The following is an 11,599-nucleotide window of genomic DNA, read 5'->3' as shown; positions in this document are numbered from 1 at the left end:
TATCGAATCATTGTGCCACAGGCACAAAGACAAGCATATTCCGCGTTCTCATTCTGTAAAGGAGTTATCCTTGATTGGAAATGAGTACACTGATGATCTTGATTTGAGAATTGCCAGTGTCCTTGAAAGTACAGGACATCATTATGAGGGAGGCTTTTGGACTGATCTTGTAAAGCACGAAAAAGCAGATAAGAAGCACCATGTTGCAATCGTAACAACAGCCAGTCTCCCATGGATGACTGGCACTGCTGTAAATCCATTACTCCGAGCTGCATATATGGCTAAATCTGCAAAACAAGATGTTACTTTGGTGGTTCCCTGGCTTTGCAAATCAGATCAGGTGCTAGTTTATCCTGACAGTTTGAGCTTTAGTTCTCCTGAAGAGCAGGAAGCATATATAAGGAACTGGCTGGAGAATCGGGTTGGCTTCAAAGCTGATTTCAAGATCTCCTTCTATCCAGGAAAGGTAACTATGTTGCACATCTTGGGTTCTGTTGTCTAATTTTGCAATACTATTGTTTTTAACATAATTAAATTGGTTTTAGTTCTCAAAAGAAAGACGAAGTATAATACCTGCTGGGGACACCACTCAGTTTATCCCTTCGAAAGAGGCTGATATTGCTATTCTGGAAGAGCCAGAGCACCTAAATTGGTATCATCATGGAAAACGATGGACAGATAAGTTTAATTATGTTGTCGGTGTGGTTCACACAAATTACCTGGAATACATTAAGAGAGAGAATAATGGAGCTATCCAAGCGTTCTTTGTCAAACATATCAACAACTGGGTAACTCGAGCATATTGCCATAAGGCATGAATTTGCACTTTTGATATTTTTTGACATGTTTAGTCAATTTAATAATTAACAGCAAGCAACTGGCCTTCAGAATACTGTTTGTCATCTAATTATTTCTATAATGTCTAGTTTAGAAGGCTGTTTTGACGACTTAATGTTGCAGGTTTTGCGGCTTTCTGCAGCTACTCAGGAGCTACCCAGGTCTACCATTTGCAATGTTCATGGTGTTAATCCTAAATTTCTTAAGGTTGGAGAAAAAATAGCTGCTGAAAGGGAGCAAGGGAATCAAGCATTTTCCAAAGGAGCATATTTTCTGGGGAAAATGGTTTGGGCAAAAGGTTATAAGGAATTAATAGATCTGTTGGCAAAGCACAAGAATGACTTGGAAGGATTCAAGTTGGATGTCTATGGGAATGGTGAGGATTCACTAGCAGTCCAATCTACAGCAAGGAAGTTAGATTTGAGCCTTAATTTCTTCAAAGGAAGGGATCATGCTGATGATGCACTTCATGGGTAATTGGCGGCTAAGGAATGCTAATTGCTACTTCTATTTCCTCTCTAACAACTAGTGATGTGCTAATATCCTGTCTTTCTAATGTATGTGCAGGTACAAAGTTTTCATAAATCCTAGTGTCAGTGATGTCCTCTGCACAGCAACCGCCGAGGCTCTTGCAATGGGCAAGTTTGTGATATGTGCTGATCACCCTTCAAATGAATTCTTTAGGGCATTTCCTAACTGTTTGACTTACAAGACTTCTGAGGATTTTGTAGCAAGATTGAAAGAGGCCATGGACAATGAACCCCTACCCCTGACTTCTGAGCAGAGATATAATTTATCATGGGAAGCTGCAACACAGAGGTTTATGGAGTATTCAGAACTTGATAAAGTCTTAAGCAACCAAGAGACTAAAAGTACACAAGCAAATAATAAAGGGAAGATTAAGAAATCAATTTCCATGCCAACTCTGTCCGATACTGTGGATGGAGGTTTGGCCTTTGCTCATTATTGTCTCACAGGTAATGAGATCCTGAGATTGTCTACTGGAGCAATACCTGGGACACGTGATTACAGTAAGCAGCATTCTTTGGATTTAAACCTGCTGCCACCGCAGGTGCAAAACCCTGTATACGGCTGGTAAGATGAACTATACAACAGGTTCCATAATCACCTACTGTCATAGTTTAGAGGTAGGCCGATGGTTTTCCTGGGGTTTTATTTATTTTGATCATTCAATCTAACTGATATTGGCATAAAGCTACGTAAACAGCAGCCATGGGTCTGTCCTCAAATTAAGACATTGCAATTCGCAATGGACTGCTGTCACTAAAGACCAGGAGTTGGATGATAACTGTGTATGCGTGACTGCTGATCGTCAAAGCCTTGTTATTAGTCAGATTGATGTCTAAAATGCAGATCAGGTTGCTGGCTTTTGAATTCTAACTCTCTCCTTTAGTGTATTTATGTTGCTTCATATTAGTGCATTACTGTGACTATATAATATATGTAAGACATCGACATCTACCAATACTCGGGGAAGCCAATACAACTGTACAGTGAAAGGATCAATCATGCATTGGCTTTTAAATATGCACGACATAATTGATGTCCAGACAAATAATTTTGAGAGGAATACAAAAAGGAGTCTCATTAGTTCCAAGGGTGCATATGCAATTTTATTATTTAAAATATTGTCTCGATTAAAGGCACAAAAGCAAAATTGGCTTGTGAGAGAAGAAACTCATCGGAACTACATGTAATTTCTATACCCAAAAGTAAGGAAGTGGATTGAGATCTTTCATTTCAGTGGAGGATTCCACAAAGCTCTTAGTGGTTTGAATTCCTTTTGAGTTATATTGTCTGTGACAACCATGTGAAATCATGTTGACTCATAAAAATCATATTGCAACATGGCCAAAATAAAGTTTTCCAAATCATGCTCGGTGTATCTATTTAGGACCATATACTCATTATAACATTCATAGTTGATTTAGATTGTGAGATAATCATAAAGGTGGAATCATATATACTTTTTTGGTGACCATATACTCATTATAAAATGTCCCCTTTTTTTTCACAATCTAATCTATATGCTTGTTTTTTTCACCACTAAAGCTTTACAATTATCTACAGAGAAGGTGACGAGGTCCGTGTGCCAGTTTTCTCTAGAGCGGTAAATTCATGTAGCATAGCCTATTGTCGATGTGATTAGGAAATCCAGGGTGAGACTTTGCCTGAGCAACGATCATCAAAGAGGGAGTGGTGGCTAGAGATTTGATCTTGTCACAAAATCCTATCCATTATCGATATTAAATTTTAAGATCTTTTCTCAACTAAGCAAATTAACACCTTTGATAGGAAAATCTAATTTTTAGTTAAGTAAAATTTATTTTCTCACATATAATAACACTCTAATTTATAGTTAAGTGGATTTTTTCCTCACGTATAACAATACTATTCAATGAAACTTACTAGATGAGTTTTATCTTGAAAACATAAAAGAAGAGAACGTAAAATTAATTTGCTATTTCTTAATGCAAAGCGACTTCTGACATAGATAGAGACAAAAATATGCCTAAATGTAACTTTAATGCAAGCATTACGGACTTCCTATCTTCTCAAAGTTTCCACACATGCAAGCTTGTTTAATATTTATTTTATTTTAATGTTTTACTTTTACTCTTTGTTTTCTAAAGAATAAATTATTTTTCTAAAATAAGATAAATGTTCATCATTAATTTTTTTTACACATAAATTTATTAAAAGTGAATAGTATTGAAAATGTAATAAAAATTTATTTAAATATATATATATATATATATATATATATATATAAAATTTAAAAAATAAAATAAAATTGTAGGAATCAAGCAAGTATGCTCTTTTATTACGTATTGACAACTAATATTCTAATAAACTCATCAAACTTTACTTTTAAATGATTTCTGAGAGTTGTCCCCATAAGTTTAGTATTGTTCCTTTCTCAAAAGGAAATACCAAAAATTGCTTTCATTGTTCTATCTACATCCTTTTAAAAAACACAAATAGAAGAATTTCTTAAGATAATATATATATAAGTAAGTCTCCGTTTTGATGATGGATTATTTCAAACTAAAGATACCATATAGTAGGATGTCTCTTTTAGAAAGCTTTATTGTAGGTGGTTCCACACATGAAGCTCTTTTGGTTAAGGTAGTTCTTGACTTAACTAGTTCAAAATGGTCATTTAGTTGGATAGTTTGAGGTTCCTAAGAATGACAATACGTGAATTTTCTTAGTAGTGTTGTTAATTTGAGTTGGGCCGTCAAATTAGTCTATTTTATCAAACAATTTAAGTTAATTAGATTGAATTTTTATTAATCAATTTAAAAGTGGACTTAAATGAGTCAAATTGTACGGTTGCAGATCCAGATGGGTCAGCCCGTGGCGGGCTAGGGTTAGTTAGCAGGTTAAGAATTTTTTTTCTAAAATTTAAAATTAAAGTGAAAAACTCAATGAGCTCATGAATTGGCAAACTCACCTAATTTGCAATTCAAAATTAAAAATTTCAACCTTATATAATATATATTTTATTTTTTGATGATCTTTTTTATATATATATATATATAATTTTTTGATGGCTCGTGGACTAACCCATCTAACTTGTTATCTATTTTAAATTGGATTGGATTGAAGATTTTTTAGATCATTTTTGTTATAGACAACTCATTTGACACCCTGCCAAATGATAGATTTTTAATAGATCAATCCTCTATGTGGACCAATTCGCAACTGTATTTTTTCTTAAAGATGGATATATTTCTTGTTGATTAATTTCAAAAGCACATTTCTCTATATTGAATTTAAGGTTATATTTTATTATGACTTTTCAGATTTATCTTTGATGTGAAATGTCCTCCTATGATTTATAAATAATATCATCCACATAAATCACTAGAATTCTTTTGATACGTAATCGAAAGAGGTAGCTCATCATTTGTTAGTATGGGATTTGTACACTCTTCAAGTCTAAATGCATGGCCTATAATAATATAATAATGTTTCAAAACCGTCAATGAGAAGAATTAATGGGCTTCTCTTCCTCTAGCATCATCTAGTTTTGCTTATACCCTAAATATGCATCTATGAATAATATTTTGTGGTCAATATAATTATACCATCCAATGGAACCAAGGAAGACACTACGACTTCTTTTTGCATGCCTTAGTCAACTATGTTGGTGCTTTGAAATTTTTTTAATTAAAAGTAAATATATGCATCGTAGGATAATTGTTCATTTTTGATGAAGTATCAGATTTGAATAGATATTTGAAGCTTGAGATACTCTAGAGGATCCAATTAAAAAGCTCTAAATGCTTCTTTAACATCCTAAGTAATTTAGTCTACTCATCTAAAGGGTAATTTCCCTTGATGCAAATGGACAACGACCTAGCCTTTTCTCCATAGGTTGATAAGTTGGGAGGAGGTTAGGAAATGTTTGTCAAGCAATTTTGGACCTTTTCCTTCCCTTAGTTGTTATAGGGTCATCATCATGATGTAGGAGATCAACACCATTATCCAAAATTGTTCGAGATCAATTGATAAATAAAAACATTGTAGGTCAATGACAAGTCTACAATTAAAAATTTCACGGAGATAATCCACTAATGGAATCTAAGCTATAGATTAAGATCAATGGTTCCCACAACTAATCTCATGGAACAAATCAGAAGTGTGTCAACTATGTAAATTCAACTTTTGTGTGCCCCAACTTGCTAAACCTTGAAGAATAATCTTTCGACATTGTTGATCAATACTCGACATAAGTCAACATGGGCAGCAACACTTTGGTCAAGGCCAAACAACTCTAATCTCTACTTCAAAGAAGATGAGTAGAGTCTCAACCTCAATTTATGACCTCTAAGTTAGTAGATTCCTCAATTTTTTTTCCAAGATAAATCTAGAAGAAATTCAGATGTCCTACTGCTGCACCATAGTTTGAGGGCATCGAGTAGATCACTCATTGAAAATTAACTTAGTTGTCATTCAATGAATCTCCCTTCACATAAGCTCTCTAATGATGTGATCGAACACAGGCCAAAACAGCTCTAAACTCTTTAGATGTGACTTCGAAGCCAATGGTTTGACCCAAAAAAACAGGAATTTTTATTTTAGGGTTAGAACTTCAAATAACTTGCCCTAGCTACTTATTGATGGCACCTTATCTTAAGACTATCAATCACATCATTCCTAGTCCTCCAAAACCTGGACTGCCATTGAATAGAATCGTCACTGTTCTTACAGACCCACCGTCCTTTTCTTCTGTGCAACCTTAACTTTGACCTCAGGAACAGTCCTACACTCATGAGCTCACCTACACTTCCATAACTCTTGGCTTTTCCCTTTCCTCGATCGAAGTGCACGTCTGCAACCCCGTACATGAATGCAAAGCTTTCCATCTGAAGATGCAACCTCACTGAAAGCGTGGGTGTCCCTCCGCAGCAGGGAAAAGACTTCCTTGACGTTGCATGGCCCGACACATTATTGTATAGAGAAACCATTCGTATATATAGATCTGATGATCATGAAGCACAAACAATACACATTATTGTATAAAAACCATTCATATATGAAGATTAAACTACACACTAATTGATCCCTATGATCACTATACCCACCCCCAATCATATATATATATTTGTGTATATATATATAGATAGTATATATAGGGTTGTGTTCTATACACTAAGACACTGACTGCTACTGGATGATCGCCATATGATTGTTGATTGAAATCCAATATGAGAACAGATTTAGCCTACGAAGTCTGGTAGTAATTGAGCAGGAGACCCCTGTCCGTCCGAAATGCTGCGGCAGAAGGATGTGCCACTGCTGCGTTGAAATCGCTCGCTTCGCCAGAGAGGAATGGTGGTTGCACTCCGGAGAGGGAGAGGTTCTCATTGTATTGGAGGCCGAGCGTGAGGGAGACTCCGTTCATGTTGCCGGAGAACCTCGGAGCGAATTGCTCGCCGAGTTGGGCAATCGGGTACCCGCCGTAGCTCATGTGGTCTGTGATCAGGGAGGGGTACCCCTGCTGCTCCGCCGCCCTCTGCCCCCCGTCCATGAGCTTCATCAGGAACTCTTCGTTGGGAGTGAGTTCGTCGGCGCCCCTCGCCTTCTTCATCGCGGAGGGCTGCACGAAGTCGTCCTTGTCGTAGTAGGAGGGTTGGCGCGCGAAGGAGGACGGTTGGACTGGAGCGAGAGCTTGCTTGACGTCGGCGGTGGCGGTCGGGCTGTGATCTCGTTGCGCCGCGTTGGATTTGGATGTAGTAGAGCTGCCGCGAGCGTCGCTCTTGTCGTCGGAGTTGTTCTGTTCCTGCTCCTTGACCTCTTCTAAGTACATTTCCTCCACCATTGGCTTCCACAGCCGCACTCGAGCATTGATGAACCAATTCGAGACCTGCACCGCGACCAAATCTTTAATCGTCATGCATGCTCTTGATTAAGAATTAATTTGTCGATGAACGCTACCTGACTCCTCGTGAGTCCTGTTTGTTTAGCGAGCATCAGCTTGTCCGAATCCTTGGGATATCTGCATCCATAAACAGGCACAGGAATGAGAAGAAGATGCAGTAAAATCCATCGGAAATGATGGAGCTAGCTAGCTGTTGATGGGAGGCCTCACGGGTGGAGGAAGTGTTCGAAGAGCCAAGCGCGGAGGATGGAAACAGAGCGTTCGGGGAGGCCTCGCTGCGGCCTCCAGGCGTTGTGCTGCACCATCCCCAGATGCTGAAGCGCGCGTTGCTGTCTCAGATGGTGATCGATGAACCGGAGCCTCGATCCGGCCGACGCCTTCCCGGTGTCTTCCTCCCCCAGGTTCTTGCTGGCTGCCCGGATTTGGCCGGCGATGGCGTCGCGGAGGCACCGGAATTGCTTCGATATCGTCCGCAGAGCCAGCGCGGTGTATGTCCTTGCCCATCCGTAGCCGGCAACAGACTCGAAGGAGGAGACCACGACTTGCATCTGGTGGTGGTATTGCCTGTACCTCTGTTCCACCTTCAAGTTCCCCAACAAGAAATTCGATTCGATTAAATTCAATTAATCTTGTTCGAATAGATCCTTAGCTTCTATGTTGCAAGAAAGAAATCCATGTCGTTACCTCCTCGAGCATGCTAACGAGCTTGGCCTTCTTCATCTGGAGCTCCTGCCGCTCCGCGGTAGAGAGGTCTGGACCTCGATTTGTACTCGCGTTCTCGTCGCCGGTGGCTTCGCCTTTCGGCTCCACGTTACTTCCGTCTGTGGCGGTAGCTGGCCGTGCCTTTGGAGACTCATCCTTGATCCCCTTACCGACGTTTACCACCTCGTCGAGCAACTGCTGAGCCGCCTTCAAGTACTTGGACCCCAGCAACAGGCCCGAGACGCCGTTGGCCGCCGCCGACGCGACCTTCACCTCGTCGGCCCTCGCCGGAGCCACCATCTCGTGCGGGGAGAGGCTGAGCGACAGCCCTTTCTGGGCGGAAGCGACCGGGTTCCTGCTCGACGTCGTGGGTGCGGCCGCCCAGAGGTTGTAGTTGGGGATCTGCGCCGACGCCGCGCGGTTGGAATCGTGCTCAAGCGGGACGCCGACGAAGTGCTTCTGCTGCTGCTGGAAGTTCATGGAGTTCACTGAATGGTTGATGCTAGAGTTCAGGAGGACCATGTTCGCCGGAGGAGCTGCGTCGGCATACCCGCCGCCGTAGCTCGGGTTCATGAGGTAGAGCGTCTGCAGGCCGCCGTCCGGCTGCATCTCCGGCCCTCCGTGGAAGTACGTCGCCATAGATACAAAAAGTAACCTCCTTTTCCCCCTCAATACCGTCAAATATCTTCAGTTTGCAAGAGATCAATATTATCCAGGCTCGATCTTTTGCTCAGCCCATGTCGACGCAATAAACAAGATCAGATTCAAATTGCTTCACTGCAAGATTATCCTGAAACAAAAGCAAAGATATCAGATGAATCGATCGATGAATTTAATCAATTTCAGCAACTTCACGGATCAATTCCTAATCTTTCCACTGCAGGATCTCCACAACCGAAATAATTTCCAGACAAAATCGATGTACTGACAGAACAAGCTAAGAGAGCAAAGAAGACATTTAATCAACAAGAACTTTGCTGATTCAACACACAGATCCACGCTAGACTCCCAAATAACTCGATATTTTAGTCTAAGCAATTATATAAAACCTGAGAGAATTGAAGTGACGGTTCAAAAGGTCCTCCTCTTTCTCCCCCTTTTCTTAGGAGCTCCTACATCAAGCACCTCCTCCTCTTCAGAAGCAGTAAGGCTGCAGAGGCATGAGCAAAAGCAATATTAAAACAGGAAAAACGTATATATAGTGAAAGTCTTCTGCCAGCTGCAGCCCCTCCAGCTGAAAAGGAAAAGAAATAAAAAGAAGAAACCAAAAGGAAAGAGAGAGAGAGAGAGACCAGCTTTTACTCTCACTCAGTAGCTCCGATCCTTGCATTATCCACCATCACTCACCTCAATTTCACCCTCTTTTCCTTTCCCTGTGCACCTTTTTTATTATTTTTTAAATTTTCTCCAAAATGGCAATAACTTTCTGCCATGGCGATGTGGGCACAGCTTAAGCTATCATGCTCCTTTACCACGATGCGCAGTGGCAGCACTGGTACCTGCGAGAGGATCAAAACAGGGCCATCAATGTAAACTCCAGTCGATTTGACCCCTTCTTTTCCTCATCATTTGCTGCTGCTGCAGCAGCGCCCGAGAAAGACCAATGATCAGTCACAAAGTCTGTTTCCACAGAGACGAGATAAACAAAACAAATACTAATAATAATAATAAAACTATTTAATTTTCTTTGCGTGTTTGTGTGTTCATCAGCTCTTTTGTCTGCACTGAAGATTTTTTTTTTTTTTTGCTGCTTAATTTTTCTCCACCTAATTCTTGCATTTGTGTGGTTGGAAGCCGGGGTTGGAAGATAAAGCAATTGAAAGCCAAGCAACCCAACCAACGACCACCATTACACCAGCAAAGCCAGAATATTCTTTTTCTTTAATGGCGTTTTATCAGCCTAATGAAGCTTAAACAGACCATTAAGCGCGATTGCGTGGGATTTTTGCAACCTCGGCGTGTTTCTTGGCTGCATAATAATAATAATAATAATAATAATAATAATAATAATAATAATAATAATAATAATAATAATAGCTTTCCTTTCTGTGCCCTACGGTACTTAAATTCTTTACTGCAGTTGCAAGCTTTGGAAGGTCACTTTTATTTCAGGAAAGGGACTGAGGACGAAGATGGCATGCCCAATCTCTGAGCATGGACAAATATAATAAAATATGCATGTCAGAAATAATAAGGAATCTAAACAAGATATCATCCAGGCAGATATAGATAGATTTGCCTATCTCGATCCATATGATCATGCGTCTCTACTTGACAAAAACGGATACTTTAGTCAATAAAAGATGCAGTTTTTTCCAAAACTTGCATTTTTCTTTTCTTTTCTTTCCTCTCTCTTTTTTCAGTACTACTTAGAACGCCTGCCCGACCTCAGGAAATTAAGGCTTCATCTTCTAAATTTCTTTTGAGGTCTGAAACTTAATTAACCATCTTAAATTAAGTAATAAATGTAGCAATGGAAGCTACCTGAAAGTTATTTTTAATTCCAAATGTCATTTTTGGCAAGCAATTGAAATAACAACAAAACTTTGCAGGGTCCTTTATATTTTTTGAGAAACTAGTATGAAGAATTAGATATGTTAAAACATCTTTTAGGGTCATTAGATTGAAATGTGAGCTTGTAGTAGAAAAGTAGTATTTTTTTTTATAATTCAAGTGTCAGACTTCACTCGACTAGTATGAAGCTATGCACCTAGTTTGTAACATTTTGGAATGTTGAATAGTAGATTTTTTGCCTCCCATGGAAGCATCCTCATAATAATATAATTATAATGTCATGTTTACATTAGTATTTCTTTATTTGTATTGTCAATATATTATAATTGAATCATGTTAAATGTACAATCTTCATAATGATATGATATTGTCTATTTTAGGTCTAAGTCCTCATGATTTTATTTTTGAGTTCTATCCAAAAGACTTCGTATCAATGGAGATATCTTCTATCTTATAAATTCATGATCTTATTCACGTTAGTTAAGCAAGTATAAGACATGACATTTGGCTCCATGCATGGGAATTTAAGGCTCATATATGTGTGTATGATGTAACAAAAAAATTATCCATAATGACCCAAGTTTAATGTGTTTTGTTAACATAGTTTAATGAGTTTATCAATTTAACTCTCATGCAAAAGTTACTATAATACCTTAGGATTAGTGTCAATTTGTGAGGATTAGTGTAATTTGTGTAGATTTTTTGTATTATTTAGAGATTTTAAGGTGAGATTTGGCTTGTACTTCATCTTTAAAGCTAATAGAGGACTCTATCGAGGGTTAACAATACTAATATTATAGAAATTAAGTGTACTTAACCTTTCTTTTACATTCAAACTATATATGTTTGGATTCCTTTTATTAATTGATGTGGTGTTATATTAAATCATATCATAATTATATATATATGTTGAATGTCATTTCATTTGCATTTATTGCTTGTTGAATTATAGGAGCTAGTATTGCTAAGATGAATATCCCTCTTTGTGAAACTTCTTAGTGGGGTGACTACTAGGTTATAGATGCATTGATGTTTATCTATGAAGGATAGTAGTGAGTCAGAGCATCTATGTTGATTCTGAAAAGTGGTTCTAGGGTGACCTCAACCCTAGATGTGGGGCTAGATCTATCAAGA

General features: G+C 38.8%; 2 protein-coding genes across 2 annotated transcripts; one reads left to right on the top strand and one right to left on the bottom strand.

Moving 5' to 3' along the window:
• Positions 1–221: 221 nt before the first annotated feature.
• On the top strand, positions 222–2,364 carry LOC141823178 (digalactosyldiacylglycerol synthase 1, chloroplastic-like; the record flags this gene model as incomplete). Its single annotated transcript, XM_074710439.1, is given in 4 exon segments — positions 222–466; positions 546–812; positions 961–1,310; positions 1,405–2,364. Coding segments are annotated over 4 exon segments (1,394 nt in total), but the record flags the coding sequence as incomplete, so codon positions are not given.
• Positions 2,365–6,353: 3,989 nt separating this feature from the next.
• On the bottom strand, positions 6,354–9,401 carry LOC141824018 (BEL1-like homeodomain protein 1). The gene is made up of 6 exons (XM_074711239.1): positions 9,244–9,401; positions 9,001–9,101; positions 7,934–8,741; positions 7,460–7,830; positions 7,306–7,366; positions 6,354–7,234 (listed from the first exon to the last, which is right to left on the bottom strand). The coding sequence occupies exons 3-6, from the start codon at positions 8,588–8,590 to the stop codon at positions 6,593–6,595; spliced, it is 1,731 nt and encodes a 576-aa protein (XP_074567340.1). The 5' UTR covers positions 8,591–8,741; positions 9,001–9,101; positions 9,244–9,401; the 3' UTR covers positions 6,354–6,592.
• Positions 9,402–11,599: the final 2,198 nt, after the last annotated feature.

The sequence above is a fragment of the Curcuma longa genome, chromosome 3 (assembly GCF_044706935.1).
Source record: "Curcuma longa cultivar G26 ecotype Majalengka, Jawa Barat chromosome 3, ITB_CL_G26_1.1, whole genome shotgun sequence".
Classification (NCBI taxonomy): domain Eukaryota; kingdom Viridiplantae; phylum Streptophyta; class Magnoliopsida; order Zingiberales; family Zingiberaceae; genus Curcuma; species Curcuma longa.
The sequence above is the reverse complement of the archived record's forward strand: the minus strand, read 5'-3'. Positions and strand labels throughout refer to the sequence as shown.